This window comes from Euwallacea fornicatus, chromosome 8, assembly GCF_040115645.1.
Source record: "Euwallacea fornicatus isolate EFF26 chromosome 8, ASM4011564v1, whole genome shotgun sequence".
Classification (NCBI taxonomy): domain Eukaryota; kingdom Metazoa; phylum Arthropoda; class Insecta; order Coleoptera; family Curculionidae; genus Euwallacea; species Euwallacea fornicatus.
Genome location: NC_089548.1, coordinates 2,829,288 through 2,847,885, shown reverse-complemented (window position 1 = coordinate 2,847,885; position 18,598 = coordinate 2,829,288). Strand labels below are relative to the sequence as shown.

Genomic DNA, 18,598 nt, shown 5'->3' with positions numbered 1-18,598 from the left:
TGAGATGAATTAAAAATCATCAAACGAGAACGAGTAGAACAGTTTTGACAATGTTAACAGGTGACACATTTGGTATTTCATTTGAATGTATGACAGTGCGCGTACCTTTCTTGACATTTTTCACTTGTCTTCTTTTATTTTGGAAAATAGAAATAGCAACAAGAAAATTTTAAATTGAAAAAAAAATCTCTGTAGCGCCGCAGTTAAGAGAAACAAACCCCGATTCATTACCGTGACACTGTAATGCTGAATTACTTGATTTGAAGCCCCCAGGTCGAGTGAAACAATGGCAAACATAGCGATTCAAAGAATAAAACGCGAATTCAAAGAGGTGATCAAAAGCGAAGAGGTGCGTGGTTTTTAATTTTTTTTTTATTCGGTCTTTATTTTTATATATCGTAAGGGACTCACTTGCTTGTTCATCCAGGTCGAGCATTATTTGGATTAGAGCACTTATCAGCATGTTGTTCCTGCAGGGAACACACTAATTGCTTGTAGTTGTCCTCAATTTAATGTTATTCTCACTAGTCCTTGTAGAGGATTATCAAGAATTCGTTATACAACTAACGAATTAACACTGGTGTTTTTTGTGACAAACACTTTGCAAGTGCTATGTTTGGACTTTGTCAATACCTCTTTAATTGCTGACATATCAGTGGTTTTTAAATAGTAAAGATCACTGTAGGGTTTCCAAAGAAATCATTCAGTCCAGTCATTTCACTTCCATCTAATTATTATAGTCTGACTACTTAAAAAAGAGATAGTTAATGAATATGTAAATATTCATTAAATTGGAATTAGGTGGAATGAGTTGTTTTTTTATAGGTGGCAAGGTGTGCTGTAAAGCTAGAGTTGATTGATAGCAACTACACAGAGCTGCGAGGAGAAATTGCTGGTCCCCCCGACACTGCATATGAGGGGGGCAATTTTATTTTGGAAATCAAAGTACCTGAGACATATCCCTTTAATCCTCCCAAGGTTGGTAAGCTTTCAGTCACTGTTAAAAAAATCTCTTCAGATTTTAATTATCTTTTAATAATTTGAATGGAAAGGAAATTTGCATTTAATTGATTGATGTAACATTATTATTGGTCACAACAAAAGTGCAGAGGGTTTCTGTTTATATTTTTTCTTGGGTTTACAAACTAACAGTCAGGTTTCTTTAAAAAACCAACCTTGAAATAGGTACTGATAAATTCCTCTGTTATTTATTATCATACATCAGATGTTTGCTAGTAATAATAAATGACTAGATCAAGATTTAATGCTTCATAGTCTGCTGTTCACCACATTCCAAAATTTATTATGACAGATGATATTGGTGTTTTGATGAGGACTTTGATATACTATGTCAAAAATTTAATGTTTGAAATTGTCATCTTGAAAGGTTAAAAATGGAGCTAACTATTGGAGTGAGGTAATTGATAACAAACCACTCTTATGTATTTTGGTCATTTTTACGTTGCTGGGGGTCTGTGCTTTGACAGTCACTGATAAATATTCTAAATTTTCTTGGTCTTTCATTTGATTTATTAGCCCAAATAATATGAATTTTTATCACTAACTTGAATGGCTTATACAGTGATGTCCTTAAAAAGTGCCAAGAAAAAAAAAACTATCTTTAAATGTACATAAAAATATAAAAATTAAATGTGGAAATTTGGCAAAAAAAATATCAATTTCTACACACCTCTGCTCCATACACTTCTTATTTTTGATTCGTAAATTGCAAAATTTCCGATTTTATTGATGGATTTTCAGGAACTGAAACTGTATTTTGATCTTGAAACTGCGTTTTGATCAGCAATCACAAGTTGAGAGAAAGCAGCTTAGAATTTAAAGGCAAATCAAAAAAATGTGAAAAAGGTTGGTGTCATCTGGGTCATTTTATGACATTCATTTATGTATTTCTTTAGCAGATTCAGACAAAATCCTAAAATCATAAACTATTGCAGACCCCCGGTAAAATTTAGGATGTCTCTTTTTAAGCACGTTTATTACTGGCATCGCTAAAACGACCAGAGTGACAATATTGATTAAATGTTTTGAGTGATAGTAGTGCCGAACGTACTTAAAAAAGACACTCACCTCATATAAGAAGTAACCCTATACACAACAAGAGACATCATATTTTAGGTCCGTTTTATAACAAAAATCTGGCACCCAAACATTTCGTCGGTAACAGGAGCCATTTGCTTAGACATTTTAAAAGATCAATGGTAAGCACTATCTATAGTTTATCACACAAATATTTGCTGTCCACAAATTAAAGGGACCTCGATAGCCTAGAAATCTTCATCATTATGAAATGCCAAAAGTCAAATTTCCAAGGCTGACTAGGCCCATTTAATAATCGGACCGCTACGGTAGGTAGCTACATTATTGAGAGCCAATTAGGGCGGCTGCCATGACCCTTAGGACTGTCCTACTATCTTTACAAGCCCTCCTGTCAGCGGCAGAACCGGATGATCCGCAAGACGCCGTTGTGGCGAGACAGTACAAGGAAAACCTAGAAATGTTCAAATTAACTGCCAGGCATTGGACTAATGCGTATGCAGGAGGTAAAAAACGGTAGAAAGCGAGCTTTTCGGGAGTGTTGAAATTATGAACAACAGGTCCAAAAGTCAATCCGGAATGCGACGAAAAGATAAAACGTCTGATGGACATGGGGATTGAGGAGCACCAAGCGAGGGTGGCATTGTCCTCATACAACTGGGATCTAGAAAGAGCCACTGAACAGCTGTTTAGTTAGTGAATTTCCAATTATTATTATTACTGTTCGAATGTAGTTTATTGTTTTGGGCTCCCAGGAACATCAGGATATTTATTGTTTTCTAAGAATGGTCCGATCAAGTTACACATCCCCGCTCCCTTCCCTAAAAAAGGTTAAAATAACACTGCTTAAACCAATAACAAGAAATAAAAAAAAGTTGATAATTACTAATTTAGTTGTCATATTCATTCATTTAAAAGCAAGGGAGGTTTTGGATGTGTTACGTGAGTAAGTGGTTTTTACTGTCTACAAGAAATTAAAATTTTTAGTTTCGCTTGCCCCCCCCTTATGTACATAAAGCTGCTTATACCTTCCAGGATGTTTATTTCAGCATGTATGTTACTATTATAAGCCCGGTGTTGTATAGCTGATGTTTTCTTAGCATTATTGACGTGAGAAAACAAAACCGATACTTGTTGAAATTTATTTGAATTCTCACAGTGATACTTATCCACTATGATATTTGGTAAATAAAACTTTTGAAGAACACATTTCAAATTGTTTATACCGCTCTTAACTCGAAAGCTACGTTCGACTGCTGTTCCTAATATCCCACAATTTCATTTGTGTAAAAAGTATTTGTTTATTAAAAATTTAAAGGCGTACTGGTTTTCATTCAGAAGTTACTATTTTTTGCACTTAAATATTTCTGAGAGAGGTCATTAGTAGTAGGTTAAATGAAGTAGGCACTATCATTGAAGTTGTGGGCAATACCGAGACGTTTCCATTATTTTGGTTTCTTTATATAGTAAGTATCGATTCGTAAGAAAAATAAAATAAGATATGTTTTGCAAATTTTATATTAAAAAAAAAAAACGGCTTGAAGGGGTTCGAAAAAAAATTAGCGGATTTTTCTCGACTTCACGTTTTAGAAGGGGAATCCCTCCTAACCAAAGTCTTAGCGCATTCTTCACTCCATCAGCTCGTCGAAAGTGTCTAAAATCACAGCGTCTCCGTTCCCGTCAAAACAATACTTGTCATTAACATAGTAATTCTCTAATTGTTCCGTATCAAAATAAACTTGCTCAACCTCTTCCTCGGCAGCTGGAATTTCCGTGGTGACCTGATCTTCCTCGCGTTTTTCTTCCTCTTTCACCGTGTCCAAACTCTCTTCAAACCGATGTTTTTGTTTCATATGAAAGGTCAAGACTTCCATTTCCACAAAACCACGGTAACAATGGGCGCACCGAAACTCTCCCGCGTGGGTCGTTAAATGCACCTTTAAGTTATAGGTTTCAGTAAAGGCCATTTCGCAATAGTTGCAGCGATAGGGCCGTTCTCCCGTATGCAGATATTCGTGCTTTCTGACTTCCCCAATGGAACGAAAAGCTTTATCACAGTATTTGCAGGTATAAGGACGTAAACCTGTGTGAGTTAGTTCGTGACGTTTTGCTGACGTTCTTGCATAGAATCTGAAAAAAAAACTAAAAATGTGCATTAAACACTCTTTAGATAATACATCAGAATATGTACCTTCTTGGACAGTAACGACACTGAATATCTCGTTGCTTTTGGTGTATTTTCATGTGATAATGCAATGCGTTCTGGTAGTGAAAGCTTTTGCCGCAAACGGGGCAAATCACAATGGCGGTTCCCTTTTGATGACTTTGCATGTGACTTTTCAAGTGAGTGCTGGTAAAGAATTGTTTGCCACACTCTTCACATTGATATTTTCTATCGCCATGTTTCACCATATGGTATGATAACGCACTAGACGAGTGTGAAACTTTGTGGCAAATTTGACATGTGTAAGGAACTTCTAAAGCAGTGATGCTGTTAGGCAAATTCAACAAGTGACTTCGGTTAATGTGTTTTATCAAGCTCTTTCGATCGCTGTTTAAAAAAAAAAAGATCTCAAATTAGTTAACAAGACCACCTGCAATTACCTAAATTTGGTCCCACAGACATGACAAATGACATTAATGGTGTTTTGTCTGCATTGGGCCATGTGAATTTTAGCTCTTGTTTGTGAACATAATGGTTTTTTGCAATAAGGGCAGCGGTATTTCATTTTCATGGCTAATTTAATTGCATCATTGTCAATATCCTTGACATCATCCAATGTGGTGGGAATCACAAAAGGGGCAGTATCCACTTTGATTAAGTCATCAATAATCACTTCTTTAACTTGCTCTGAAAGAGTCTCTTCAAAAGGCATAACAGTTGTTCCGATAGGTTTTGTAATATTATCAAATTTTGTTTGATCAAATGCTATTTTTTCAAGGACAACAGATGGTGGATCAACAATTAGTTTTGGTGTTTGATAATTTTTACTGACAAAAAAGGCAGATACTGAGGTACCCAAATTGTTTAAAAAACCCTCAAACCAACTGGTCTTGTGCTTCTTTTTGTCTTCTATTATGAGCAAATCTCGAATACTGAATCGTTGCTCTCCCATCACTATCTCGACGGTGGCTGTAGGTGTAGAAGCATCTGCCAAAGGCATCTCCTTTAGCTGTGTTTCTAACAACAAAAAAATCAAGATTCAGTCAAATGTAATGACTGAAAATATCAAATTGTACCTTTTACATATGAAATCATAACATCTTTGGATGCCTCAAACTTTTCTTGCAATGCTTCTTGAGAGGTCCGATATTGGACGATCAAGTCGTAGGCAATCTTCAATAACTCATAGCACATACCGCATAATGCACCTGGATAATTACAGGATAAAGGTACTTTTTCGTTTGTGATAAACTCTATCGCTTCATAAATAAGGGGCTTGAGACTCTCGCTTTTTAGGGACTGCTTGAGAGATACGCTCTTGTTGATTCCTTGGGTAAGACATATGCGACAATTCGTTTGGAGGGTGTATTTATTGTATCTCTGGTGGTTCTTCATTGTTCTTTAGTCCGGTTTTCTTCTCGAAAAGTATCAGAAAAAGCCAACAAAAAATCTAGGGTTAGTAGTTTGTTTACTCTTTTTTATGACAGTTGACAATCTATTTTGAGGTTGCAGATATTATAACAATCCTGTGGATGAGTATAAACAAAAAACATCGATCGGTTTTATCGTAATGTTTAATGATTATCAATATTTATAGAAAAATAACGGAGAACGCCATGAGCATTGTGTATTTTCATCATAGATATTCAAATATACAACGTTAAAATTAATCACCAAATTGAGCCAACAAATCACATCGAATATGCTTCTGACGTCAAGAGATGCTCAATTTTAGCTTTAAAAAATATTTGCTGATTTCAACGCTCCACTATTTTATTAATGATTAATAGTATGGGAATAAAAATATTTCAAATGTTTTATTTTTTTGTAAATTTTTAAAAAATGAACTTTTTGTTTTATGACATAATTTAACCTAACTTAACTTAAATAATTATATCAAATTGGATGATGTTAAAGACCATGCCAACAACGCAACAACATAATTTTTGGAAAAATCTTAAATAGCTATGGAAACAATAGTTCTTATCTGGTTTTGTGGTGTATCAAATGTGTTTCCAATTTAAAATTCTGAAATTTTCACGATTCGTTCATGACTCTCGAATAGACAAAAGCATGCTTTCAATTCAATTTTTCATAGTAATAATTAATAATTTAAAGCAAACAATACTAGCAATTCTGTAAATGTAGGCCTCGGTGCTTCAGTTTAGTGAGTTTCTGTCACAAGCCAAATAAGCACCAGACTGTTAAGAAACCGTTTAGAAGGCTATGCTGTATAAAATAAATATTGTACTAAATTTAGGAACTCAATAAAGGCCTTTACCTTCGGGATCCGATAGAAACAACACAAAATTTAGTACAATTAAACGTACAGTGTTAGTGGTAGTGCAGAAACCCTGACGGCAATTGATTTTTATCGCAGGGCTGGCCGGGTCGAGTTGCCGTCGGCAGATGGGCTCGACTCCCCCATCAATATATGAGGCGCGGAACGTCTAATTAGGTCCCTTTTATGTTCACTGAAGTTGCAATAACAAAACGGGTGACCCGCCTAAATTAAAAAAAAATTAAACAAGTTTATAAAAAAAGCGTATTTGTTCTGTACATGAATTAAATATTCATTAAAACGAAAAGAAATATTTATTATTTTAATATTTTTTTGTGCCTCTAATGTACATATGTACATAATATAATCCTGATAATTAAAGCCCTGCTTTTAGTACGAACCAGGAATTTACAGAAACTGACTCAAGATGAGAAACACCGAAATGATTTTTTTTTTAATACCTTTGAATTGTTTTGATTTCAAGAAAGTAAAAAAAGGAGGAATGTGAGACAACACCTCTAAAAACGAAATATTATTTGTTTTTAGCAATCTTCTCATTTATACGCATGTCAGGAATTTGACGAAAAATGTCAAATCTCAAGAGGTTAGATAGAAGTTCATTCCTTTCTCGGGAACAAAGAAAGATGATGGAAGACACAAAGAAATAAGCCATAAACAACAATAAAACAGATTTTATGGATGAAGTATGTGTAGGTCAAGATCGAAGCGAAAGATTTGCAAAAGCAGAGAAGGCGATAACTTTACAATAAGGCCCCTCATGCATTGACGCCATAGGAATCCCTAAAGACAAAACTGAGCCTAAAATCGGCAACGTGGCCCCCATAAGCCGAGAGGCAGAGGCAGACCTCGTCTGCAAAAAGGTCCCAATTAAAAGCGAGTCGCAGCTTTCACAGTGCGTGCGCGTCGTCTCTTCGGCCCCCTTCGACCGCCGATCTATCACTTTGGGGAGCGCAGCATCTCTATCCCCCTCGTCGGTGTTCCCCCCGCGCTCCAGTAGGCTCTCACCGCTCTTATGTGTGACAAGTGTGCCAAAATTAGGATATAAATCAACCTTCGAGTAAGTTTGAATACTGTTTCTTAGTCGCCCCCTATATTGGGGGTCCTGGGCGGCGGGGGGGTGAAGGGGGGGTGGTTAGGATTATTACAAAGGTCATGTAAAATCAGTTAGGCAAAATAAGAAATTAAGGGAATTAAATGAATAAGAGATTAATTTTCTGGAAAAAATAACAATAATATAAATAAAAAAAAGTTGTTTAAACCTTCCAAACTTAAAGCGCCTTATTAATGTATTGAATAAGTTGATGTTTTTAGAATTTGAAATTATTACTTTGAAGATACACTTCAGTGAGTGAATAATACATATACATGACATTATTATACAATTAAGGTAACCGATAAGTAAACTCCTGTGTTTCGTCCGGCATCGCTCTTCTTCTGTTAAGTTGAAAAACAGATCAATTATGTTCATTTCGAATTATATCAGTTCATCGAACGTTTCAGAAATTTGGTGTTGAAAGAGGTAGCAAAAAAACAGAAAATACGAAAATATGCAAGACCGAAGCCCTAACACCTATTTTTCTGCTTTGTATTTATTCAAAAATGTAATATGTATTAAAAACGTTATTTACAGGAAAACATTGTCTTATTATTAAGATTTTTTTTGAAACAATCTAACACATCACCAAGACGCCCGCTTATTTATAACCATTCCACCAACCAACCAAACCCATTCGTTTAATTTAGAATCGTATTTTTCTTTTACTGGCCAAATTGAAAAAGACAAATGATTTTTATTTAAAATACAAAACCAAATTTTGATATTCATAAGGTAGGTACGTACGCAATAAGCGCGCATCTATATACCTATCTGAGACAGGGGAGCATCTCGCAGACGTGGTGTTTACGGAAGGATAAAAAAATGAAATCTCCCCTAATGTGCATTTTTCTTTCTTTAGGGTTCTCCCCCTCTCTTATCACTATTTTTTTTTCTTTCTCTTCCCCGCCCCCCTCTCTTTCTCTTTCTCTCTCTCCCTCTCTCTCTCTCTCTCTTCCGCTCTCTCTGTCTCTTTCTCATCTACAACAATTTAAATTCGATTTCTACTACTGAGAGTCATAAAGCGATAGTAAAAGTAGTGTGCGCTGGCACATGCCACAACTTCTCAAACAAGCTCTAAGGATAAATGGAGGAAGGAGAATCGGATGTAGGAAGGAGCAAAACAAAACCCAAAGATGCGGTGAGAACTGGGTGAAAAGCGATATATCGAAATTACTCGGTCAGGGTGTAAGATCTGCTTCGACAACCCAATGCAGCAGGTATCATAAATGCGTGGTGCTTTAGTAGCACTTTTATTGTTGTCTGGGTTCCAGTGGTACCCTCGTTGGCCTTGAATCGCAACTTCACACACAATAAAAGTACCTGCCATTGAGTACCGTTGGTTCGGCGTTGCCAAACCCATCGATTTGTATCGCAAAGGGCGTAAAAATTTGTACTCTGGAAAATCACCGCCCCTCGTAATGCAGAACTTGAGAAATTCGCGGCAACAACGGTGCCTTGGTCGGAAAGTCTTGTGTCCTTGAACCCCGGTATTGATTGGTCCAGCCCAGCTTCACTTTCCCTCCAGAATCGCCCGGTTGCGTGCCCCCAGAGTCGTCCCCCTCCGCGGTGGGGGGGTAGGGGTCCATATATCCCGGTCCCCAAGCGCTGCCTGGAGTTGTTGTGTAACCGACAGGGCTGATTTATGCTTTTTCATTACTGCACGGCATAAAGATACTCGATTTGGTTTGATAATGAGAGCCCCTTAATAAAACTGTTTAGCACATGAGCCGGACCGTACGTATATACTGGCTTTTTTCTTTATGAACAAATCTTGTTGTTGGATTTTATAAGAACAAATTCCGATAAAAACCAGATAAATATATAAACATTAAATGAGTATATTTGTAAATAAATAAATAAAATATAAAAATAAATCTCTCATATTCAATTAAAAACAAAGTTCGTTTTCTTTCCAGAATTCAACAATCGATGGCTTCGAAATATCTTTTCATACGTATTTGAAGGTGCCTGCCGGGTGGAACTATATCTAACTTCAACACACCATTTACCTCACACCGACTTGGACAATAATCATCATTAGTTATAGACTTCCAGTGCCATGTTAATTCTAGGTAAATAATTAACAGGTAACTAATAGATGTCTTATATTGCGTTACTAATTCTATAATTATAAATTTGATTTATATTTAATTTCATTTGTTTAAATTATTTTAGTGATGTTGGTAAAAAAACTCTTTTAAGTGGATTTAAAGAGAGTTTTACCATGAGCAGCCATGGCCTTTTGGCGGGCCAGGCCGCGTTTTCGCCCTTCGACAGCCCCGACGACTTCCCCCCGGAGCCGCCTGCTCCCTCTGCCATCCCCGTGGGTCACTTGGACATGGCCGACCATTCTTCCGCTATGCTGCCCGTTATTCACCGTACAGACCTATCGGATGCTACCACCAAATACGGCAGCGCCGTGGAAGTTAAGAAAGAAGTCGACGTAAGCTTCATTATTTTTAACACCGCTAAGAGAATCTACACCAATGTAAATGACTTTACTCGATAGATAATTTTCGTGGAAACTTTGAAAAAATGCTTTAAGAGAAGTTAAGTAAAAAATTAGATTTAGCTTTTAAACTTTAGTCAACGTTAACCTACATATATAATAAATGGGAAAAAACTCATACCGAATTTTAGAAGGAATTATCGTAAAATTGGAGTCTGTCGATGACTAAATGTGTCTGCTTCATTAGTGGTCTTTCATAAAAAAAAGGTTTTAAGTTTTTTTCGATTTATTGCTTACTGTTTTACCATCTTTATAAAGTTGGCAGCAGTTTAGCAAACATGCCGAATCTAGGACGTTGAAATTTAAATTTTTATAACCAACAACAAAAAACAACAGAAACCTATCCCTACTTTGTTAAAAAGTTTGTCTGGTTGTCTCCTAGGTCAAATTCGAAACTCTCCGCACATTTGACCAAGACAGTCTCTTGGAAATGGAGTCGCACATGAGCGGTGATCACTCATCTATGGGCTCTCCAGACGATATCCATCATACCAGTCTCATGTCTTCGGAATACACGCCACCTGCCTTGATTCATAACAATAGATTGGGTCTCTGAAGATTAAACCCAATAAATTACTCAATACTAAATTTTGTTAAATCGTTTTGCAGACATGAACGATAGCAGCGATGGAAGTGGAGGAGATTTGCACAGCAGCTCGAAAACCAACGGCCACAACGATCAGCAGGGCAGAAGCCACGCCGGTGGAGGTCCGAAAACATGGACCCAGGATGATATGGATATGGCACTGGACGCCTTAAAGAACCACAACATGAGTCTCACCAAGGTGAGAAGCCATCATTTATGTACCCCCGTGTCTCCAGAAAGAGGAAATGATCCTTGAAAAGTACTCTCGATTAACACATGAGTTTTTTATCTTTCATTAAACAGGTGCAAAAAATTTGATTTTTTCTTCTTAAAACATTTTTACTACAATTTTTTAAAGTTTAAGGTATGACAGAAGAAATTTACACCTTTTCTAAAATGGTTCCTTTCTTTATAAGAGTCACTTCATTCGTCCGGGAGGGGAAAAACGCGATCTAATCATTTCCATATCAATTGAATCGAATTCCATACGATGAATTTTCCAGGCCTCGGCTACTTTCGGCATTCCCTCGACGACGCTATGGCAACGAGCCCATCGCTTGGGTATTGATACCCCAAAAAAAGAAGGCCCAACAAAGTCCTGGACCGAGGAAAACTTGAACAATGCGCTCGAAGCTTTGAGAACGGGCACGATATCGGCCAACAAGGCGAGCAAGGCCTACGGAATCCCCAGCAGCACCCTGTACAAAATAGCTAGACGAGAGGGCATAAGACTTGCCGCACCCTTCAACGCGGCTCCCACTACGTGGACCCCCGATGATTTGGAGAAAGCCCTGGAGTCGATTCGCACAGGTCAAACGTCCGTCCAGAAGGCCTCCACGGAGTTCGGAATCCCCACCGGGACGCTCTACGGTCGGTGTAAAAGGGAGGGTATCGAGCTGTCCCGGTCCAATCCCACTCCTTGGTCGGAGGACGCGATGGGGGAGGCCCTAGATGCAGTGAGACTCGGCCATATGTCCATCAACCAAGCGGCCATCCATTACAATTTGCCTTATTCCTCGCTTTATGGGAGGTTCAAGCGGGGTATCAAATACGATTCTGACAACATCGAAGTGAGATAAAACTGAAAACAAAAAACTATGTCTAAACTCACAAATTTGTCAGATTCAACAGCAGGAGAACAGCGTTCAGCCCCAGCAGCACATGGAAGTGCACACGTTCGCCGGAATAGAGTACAGCAATGGACAGCAAATCCAGTACCAGAATCATCAGCCGAATAGCTGAGATCGGGCCCATTCGGATTTCGGATGCTTTTAGGGGGGAGCTTTTGTCGCGTTGAGCTTTGACTATCTTGCATACAGAGTCAGGCGGAAACCCGGAACTTAACTGGTTTCTTTCGTTCGACTCTGTGTAGTGGGTAGAGTCGCCTTGAAGGCTGTTAATTCAGGACGTAATAAAAAAATGTAATATTATATATTTAACACACGAATTCTGTCCCAACAGTGAGGCTGCAGAAGAGCTTTGGCTTTTCATCAGGTTATCTTAATGAATGTGATTAGTTTAAGCACGATTAACGTCTTCTGTACGTCTGTCTACGAATAGTTTCGTAAAATTTTGATGAAGGACACAATAAAAGATAGCTTTGTCTATATAGGAAATAATCGGAGTGATTAGAAATGAAATCAAATTAAAGTGCAATATACATACATACTTCAAAGCGATATTGTTTTAGGTTAGTTCGGGTGATGGTTTAGTGTCGTGACTTATCTAGAAGATGCCTGATCGAGAATTTGGGCGGTTTTAACACATCGAAAACCGTCAGTGTTTTCTGGCGCAACTTTAAAGGGTATTCCTTATACCGAGATAAGGGATAAAAATATTTCAGCCCACACACACTTACGTGGATCAACTTGCGGCAAGAAATATTGAAAAAGTTTTATTTAATTACTATTTATTATACGTCTCTAATGAAAACAAATGGCACAAATTTCGGAAGGACTACTTAAAAAACTTATTCGGAAGTTCATTTCTTTCGTTAACTAACGTAAAAGTTCTTCTCAGCTTTAAAGTTACATCTAATATAATTTGGCGCCCGTCTGTTTTTTTTTTTATATATGTATGTACCTACCGACAGTTCCAGCAGGACGAACTAAAGCCGACTTATTTTTTAAGGACGAATAATAAAATATATAATTCATTTCGAGAGGCGTTTATTTCATGACTAAGTGATCAAATTTTCATTTGTTTTTTCATAAGTAGAGGTGGGAATCTTAAGACACCCGGCTTTGATGTGCAGCCAGGTAGTGTGAGATTCAACTGATCATTATGTCCTCCTCCTATCCACTAAAATCACGTTCCCTCTTAGACCACGATATCGCTTTTCGGCATTCCTTCAGAGGAGTTGACATAGTTAATATTATCCATCTGTTAATTTAAATTGATAAAAATCTGGAAAGTTACCGACAATGACTTGTTGGTTCAAAGATAACCGATGTTGCCGTTTTGCTAATCGTCGTAGGTTGGAAATGTTTCCGGTGGAGTCCAGCGTTGCGCGTCATTTTCAATGACATCGAACGGGCTGCGCAATGACGTTTCTTTTCTCAAAGAAAACAAAATAGAGTCAACAAAGCCAGGTCAAGAAATTACTTAGTATTAAATAAACTGGAGAATTAATTCATTTTTTAAGCCATTTCGTGTCGTATTAATTCGTCGTTAACCCCAGTGGAACAACTGAAGCAAGATGATAATTTCCAACGTTGAGATTGACTGTAACATTCCAGGATAACACGAATAATAGAAGACCAGAAATGCAAAGGTGCACGTAATACGTGTGCCATGTACGTTTAATGTAATGTAGGCATTTTTTTCGTACCGATTTTTACATACTGTTTAAGTGTCGTATTTTTGAAGTTTACGGGACCGAAGTAAGTAATCAAATAAACGAATTCATTTCTGTATTAGTTATCGCTTATTGTATTACTCTGTTAATAACCAGTCTGTTTCTGCATTAATGCTAACCACTTAAACCAATTCACCTCTAGGCAATGATTTCACAGCAAATTTAACGTTAGGGATGGTTTTATCAGTACTGACAAAAATATTTTCATCACACTTCAATTACTACGATTTTTATTACCTGTTTGTGTTGCATCCCAACAGGTAGGTTGCACTACTAATTTATTTATTTGAGAAAAAAGTAATTTCAAAATTTTTATAAGCTTATATTTTTGAGGAGTTTTTCGTTATTTTGTCGTGTGCACCATATCATGAACTTTTTGAAGCATTACATTCTCAAGAAAAAAAGTAAACTATCGATTGTATCTTACTCATAATTTTGCCTCATGTAGTTAAACTAATGATGATTCACGATTTATCGTCATTACTAACTTGTTTATCACGATTTCGCTACATAGTCGAATAGTGAAACCACAATGTCTAAAGTTATTATGTCTACATTGTTAAGCGTACAAAGACACATTTCTCAAAGATGAGCTAGTGCCAAAATTCAGGTTCGATTTTGCAACTTTTAGTGTTTACAAAACAAAAGAAGTAGGTACGAGGAACAAAAGTGAGTTATAAAATTAGGAAATGGATAATCGTAAACAAAGAAAGGAATTGAATCTTTGTTGTTTGAATTTTTTTCCAACTCGAACTAAATTTATAAATTAATTAAAAATCGGGTGTTTTGTTGCAGATGGCTGTATATAAAAACTAGTGTTCACTTTTTCTTTCAACACTGGTGACCGCCGTCGGCCTTTCATCAATAACATGGAGGAACCCTACGATTACTCCGAGGTCTATCAGCGGCTGCCGCTTCACATTTACCTGACTTACGGCATGGGGCACATTCTCAATGACGTTTGCGCTTCAATGTGGTTTACTTATTTGCTCGTTTTCATGCATTTAGTTCTCGATTTCTCAAATACTCAGGCCGGGACACTAATGTTAGTAGGTCAGATTGCAGATGCCTTATCCACCCCATTTGTGGGGTATTTCTCCGATCAAGGAGACAATTTCTGGCTGTGCGGGTAAGTGTTTCAATTAATTAGTAGCAAATAATGCGTTTGTATGCATGTATATTTACGTTTGTATATAAGTATGTGTTTGTTTTTTATGATTATTTTTTCTTTTCAGATATGGAAAAAGAAAAGCTTGGCATATGATCGGTACTATATGCGTAATTGTAACTTTTCCCTTCATTTTTTCCCCTTGCGTTAAATGCGAAAATACCTCTAAAACCAGTCAAATGCTGTATTATTCCGTATTCATTGTGATCTTTCAGTTTGGTTGGGCTGCAGTGCAGATATCTCATTTGTCTCTCATTCCTGAAATAAGCCCGAACGAACACGATCGTACTAAACTCACCGCAGTGCGATACGCATTCACTGTCGTGGCCAACGTTTTGGTTTATGTCGTTACGTGGGTGGTGCTGCACTTGGGCGGTAGCGACAATGATAAGATCAACTACTCGGATGCCAAAAAATTTCAACACATAGTTTTTAGCGTAATGATTTTTGGATCTATTTGTTCTCTGCTGTTTCACATATTTATCGAAGAAAAAAACCTAAATTCGGAAATCCAAGACGTTAGAGGGCCACGATTGCGCACGGACTTTAAGGAGCTCTTTTCGGACGTGCGATTATACCATGTGGCTTTGAATTATATGTGCTCTCGTCTCTTTATCAATTTGACTCAAGTATTCATTACCCTTTACCTACACGAAGCTCTAGACATGGTGGCAAGCGCCCTGGCCGTCGTGCCGTTGGTAATGTACGTTGCCAGCTTGATCACCTCTTTCGCAGTAGATTCGATAAATCGAACGTTCGGCAGAAAGATCACCTACATCTTCGGGGCCGTGCTCGGCGTTAGCGCCTGCGCTTTCATTCGCTTTGGCACAGGAACTTTCTACGTGCGGTACCTAATTTATCTGGTGGCCTGTTTGCTCGGTAGTGCCAGCTCTATAGTGTTAGTATCCAGTTTAGGTATCACTACCGACCTAATCGGTACGCGGACTAATTCCGGCGCTTTTGTGTACGGTATCATGAGTTTCGTAGATAAATTGGCTAACGGAATGGTGGTGGAGGCCATACAGGGCCGCCACGGGGAGAAAGACGATCCGTGGTATTATAGGGACGTATTGACATGGGTGTGTGGAGGAGCAGCACTAGTCGGCGGCCTGGCTGTGATATTTTTGAGGAATTCCGGAAGGGTAAGAGATTCGACGCAGGATCTGCTCTTCGAGATTGATCAGGGTACCAACGAGAATATCAATTAGTCCGATTTTGTATATTTGCCACAGTACATTCTGATGGTTCTCCTGTGATAGACGTTTTGTTGTGGTACATAAGGTGTCTCGTCGATATCGGAAAGTTTTGATTTTGCGACCGTCTCTACATATATTTCACGAATCTAAGAAAAATAAAAATCTTCAAAATATTAAGTTTAATCTTAACAATCTCTTCACTTACCTTATCCGAAAAATAATATACAGTACGTAATTATCGTTAAACATATGTAAGATATATAGGACTTTTGTTATTCGTTACAATAAATAGAAATAAAGATTATTTATTGATGTCTCGTGTACATTCAAAATTTGGGAGGACTTCTGTTTCCAAATGAGGGAATTGATTAAATCCCGATGTAGTCTGTCAGACAACTTTGCGCCGAGTTCTCGTGTAGCGATATTGAAAATTATACACTTTAGAAATATTTAAATCGTGTCCTGTGGGAGTCACAAGCGTACCATGAAATACAATTACAAATTTTCGATAATTTGTGAAGATGTCCCTGCAGGTTCGCTCGGATCCTTATAACTATCGTTCATAAAAGAATTAAACTTATTAGATCACCTATAAAATAGTAAGATCGACATTGGCTTTATTTTTAATAAACATATTAATTACGAAGATAACGCATGAAAGTTTAAATGAGTTGTTTTAAGAAAAGCTCCTATTTCATATTTGCCAAATTTGTCTCTGAAATAAGGAAAATGTTTGATCAGTTCTTGCTTGTGATATGAATTGGTTGTGGTGTATACTCCATTATTCGATCCCATTAATAATTATTATTACGATTACAAAGGAGTTCTTTAATAGTAATGACTTAGTAACGAGCAATACATTGTTTCAATTAATTCATCAATCATTATTAGGGATTAGTTTTGAGAGTTTTTTACTCATGATAGGGGAACTCGAATTATTGTGAAAATATCGCACTCGCGAACGAACTCAAACACCTCTTTCGTTACTAAACGATATAACGGAATTTCCGTCGAATTATTGATTTCTGATATCTGGCGCCATCTGTAAACCTGTTTCGTAAATTCCGACAGATCTATTCTTTTTGTCAATCCACGGCGGCAAACGGTGTCGAGGTGGTATTCGGAGGTGCGTGGTTTATGTTTGTTTTTACTAATAAATATACGAAAATGTATTTAAATCTTTATGTTTTAGATAGAAATACCTGATGTTGCTAAAATTGTGAAGGAAAACATACGATGCCATCCTAGTTAATTGAGATATCTATAAAAATATTTGACCATGAAATCGCAATCAATTCTTGTACTTAGTAATTTGTTACTTTGTCATTTTTTTTTTGATAAAATAAAAGAATTAATTTCCTTCTCGAATTGTTTTTTTATTTATCACCAACAAAATTTGATATCCATATGCGCAATGAAGTGTAGATTCCATAAAACGCATCGAAAATAGAGCGTCACATTTGGGAAACTAAAGTTGAACTTCGTTGGAATGGTAAGGGGTAAGAGAAGAAAATTCAAGTTCATTAAAAAGTGACAAAAAATTACCATGGTAACTTTTACTTAAGATATTTTTTTAACCGAAAAATTATATAAAAATTTATTTCCGTCGTGATACAAAAAAACTGTATCAAGGTGATTAAATATAATATATAATAACAAATACAAAGAAAATGTCATAACGCATAGTTAATATATTACATAACTTTAAAAATTCTTAAAAATTAAATATGTTTGGCCTGATCTAAGTTTGTATCCTTACAAAGGTAACTTATGTCAACATTTAGATTAATTGCAACATTTATTCCTATGTAGATATGATATTCAATCTTATCAAAACATGACCGCGTCTTAAATGCAACAAAATATTTTTTATCAACAATTTCTCTTAACGCTTCACTAGAACTTTTTTTATATTTCAATTAACAAATGATATCTAAATTACCACAATATAAAATTAAATCAGCCCTTTCTTTATTAGGAAAACAAAATTCTGTACCTACAGAGTGTTGGCTTTTGCACAGAACGTTAAATGACAAATAATGAAAAGTATTCTTGTTGTCTTTTACAAATTTATCGTTTATAGTTTCGATCACTTTTTGAAACGACTTCGCGAATTGTTTAAACAGTGTTTTTTTTTATTTAGAGATAAATCGTTAATTACATTTGCAAAACTATTTATACTTTCATCCAGTGACTCATCATAAAAACTGGTTATGTATTTTTTGAACTCTTTTATAATTTCAAGATTAGAAATTTTTAGTTCACATACTTCGTCGCTCACTTTTTTACGTACGTGAGATAATCCTGTTGCAAAAAAAAACGAAATGTATAGAGAAGGATCACAAAGACTTAATTGTTGTGGATCAATAGATTCTAAAAGAATTTTTTTAAATTTCACAACATCTTCCAATTCTATTCTGTTTAGAATTTTATACTTATAAAATTCCTTCTGTTCGAAGCAATATCTCAATTGCATATCTTACTATAGGAATCAGCAAAACCTCCTCAAGTTGTTCTAGTGAATAAGATTGTTGCCAATAATTTTTGATGAATTGTTGTTTTACATTCGTTCCTTATATTATTTGCAGTTTACTGCTGTAGGAGTAAAAAATGAACATACTATTAACCGATTCGTAAACAAAATTCACCCTGCAAATTTATTTAA

The 18,598-nt window shown here is 36.5% G+C and overlaps 4 protein-coding genes and 1 long non-coding RNA gene across 8 annotated transcripts; 3 read left to right on the top strand and 2 right to left on the bottom strand.

Moving 5' to 3' along the window:
* The first annotated feature begins 117 nt into the window (after window positions 1–117).
* Window positions 118–3,264, top strand: Ubc4 (ubiquitin conjugating enzyme 4). The gene is made up of 5 exons (XM_066285376.1): window positions 118–349; window positions 826–978; window positions 2,137–2,219; window positions 2,398–2,561; window positions 2,616–3,264. Exons 1-5 carry the CDS (start codon window positions 287–289, stop codon window positions 2,750–2,752), a joined length of 600 nt encoding a protein of 199 aa, XP_066141473.1. The 5' UTR covers window positions 118–286; the 3' UTR covers window positions 2,753–3,264.
* A 291-nt stretch (window positions 3,265–3,555) lies between these two features.
* Window positions 3,556–5,749, bottom strand: LOC136340917 (uncharacterized). The gene is made up of 4 exons (XM_066285372.1): window positions 5,296–5,749; window positions 4,660–5,236; window positions 4,247–4,606; window positions 3,556–4,185 (listed from the first exon to the last, which is right to left on the bottom strand). The coding sequence occupies exons 1-4, from the start codon at window positions 5,612–5,614 to the stop codon at window positions 3,684–3,686; spliced, it is 1,758 nt and encodes a 585-aa protein (XP_066141469.1). The 5' UTR covers window positions 5,615–5,749; the 3' UTR covers window positions 3,556–3,683.
* A 1,363-nt stretch (window positions 5,750–7,112) lies between these two features.
* LOC136340485 (uncharacterized) lies at window positions 7,113–12,870 on the top strand. 3 transcript variants are annotated; one of them, XM_066284624.1, is made up of 7 exons: window positions 7,113–7,578; window positions 9,534–9,689; window positions 9,793–10,060; window positions 10,509–10,674; window positions 10,736–10,911; window positions 11,216–11,782; window positions 11,835–12,870. In XM_066284624.1, the coding sequence occupies exons 3-7, from the start codon at window positions 9,842–9,844 to the stop codon at window positions 11,952–11,954; spliced, it is 1,248 nt and encodes a 415-aa protein (XP_066140721.1). In that variant the 5' UTR covers window positions 7,113–7,578; window positions 9,534–9,689; window positions 9,793–9,841; the 3' UTR covers window positions 11,955–12,870. The 3 variants fall into 3 exon arrangements, with proteins under 3 accessions (XP_066140721.1, XP_066140720.1, XP_066140722.1); XM_066284623.1 differs by having other exon boundaries at window positions 9,534–9,704; XM_066284625.1 differs by lacking the exon at window positions 7,113–7,578 and adding an exon at window positions 9,225–9,351 and having other exon boundaries at window positions 9,534–9,704.
* Window positions 11,628–13,942, bottom strand: LOC136340486 (uncharacterized). The gene is made up of 3 exons (XR_010732315.1): window positions 13,807–13,942; window positions 11,824–13,264; window positions 11,628–11,768 (listed from the first exon to the last, which is right to left on the bottom strand). It is a non-coding gene; the product is annotated as an uncharacterized lncRNA (long non-coding RNA).
* LOC136340483 (major facilitator superfamily domain-containing protein 12-like) lies at window positions 13,272–17,301 on the top strand. Of its 2 annotated transcripts, none has more exons than XM_066284621.1 (3): window positions 13,272–13,594; window positions 14,365–14,698; window positions 14,805–17,301. In XM_066284621.1, the coding sequence occupies exons 2-3, from the start codon at window positions 14,439–14,441 to the stop codon at window positions 15,943–15,945; spliced, it is 1,401 nt and encodes a 466-aa protein (XP_066140718.1). In that variant the 5' UTR covers window positions 13,272–13,594; window positions 14,365–14,438; the 3' UTR covers window positions 15,946–17,301. The 2 variants fall into 2 exon arrangements, with proteins under 2 accessions (XP_066140718.1, XP_066140719.1); XM_066284622.1 differs by lacking the exon at window positions 13,272–13,594 and adding an exon at window positions 13,957–14,238.
* Window positions 17,302–18,598: the final 1,297 nt, after the last annotated feature.

Coding starts and splice junctions, on each gene's coding strand:
- LOC136340917 (XM_066285372.1), bottom strand. CDS start 5,614: ATGAAGAACCACCAGAGATACAATAAATACACCCTCCAAACGAATTGT. Junction 4,607..4,659: donor GTCTGTGGGACCAAATTTAG/GTAATTGCAGGT, acceptor TTTTTTAAACAG/CGATCGAAAGAGCTTGATAA. Junction 4,186..4,246: donor TGTCGTTACTGTCCAAGAAG/GTACATATTCTG, acceptor TTTTTTTTTCAG/ATTCTATGCAAGAACGTCAG.
- LOC136340483 (XM_066284621.1), top strand. CDS start 14,439: ATGGAGGAACCCTACGATTACTCCGAGGTCTATCAGCGGCTGCCGCTT. Junction 14,699..14,804: donor GACAATTTCTGGCTGTGCGG/GTAAGTGTTTCA, acceptor TTTTCTTTTCAG/ATATGGAAAAAGAAAAGCTT.
- LOC136340485 (XM_066284624.1), top strand. CDS start 9,842: ATGAGCAGCCATGGCCTTTTGGCGGGCCAGGCCGCGTTTTCGCCCTTC. Junction 10,675..10,735: donor GATTCATAACAATAGATTGG/GTCTCTGAAGAT, acceptor ATCGTTTTGCAG/ACATGAACGATAGCAGCGAT. Junction 10,912..11,215: donor ACAACATGAGTCTCACCAAG/GTGAGAAGCCAT, acceptor TGAATTTTCCAG/GCCTCGGCTACTTTCGGCAT.
- Ubc4 (XM_066285376.1), top strand. CDS start 287: ATGGCAAACATAGCGATTCAAAGAATAAAACGCGAATTCAAAGAGGTG. Junction 350..825: donor AGGTGATCAAAAGCGAAGAG/GTGCGTGGTTTT, acceptor GTTTTTTTATAG/GTGGCAAGGTGTGCTGTAAA. Junction 2,562..2,615: donor GACTAATGCGTATGCAGGAG/GTAAAAAACGGT, acceptor TATGAACAACAG/GTCCAAAAGTCAATCCGGAA.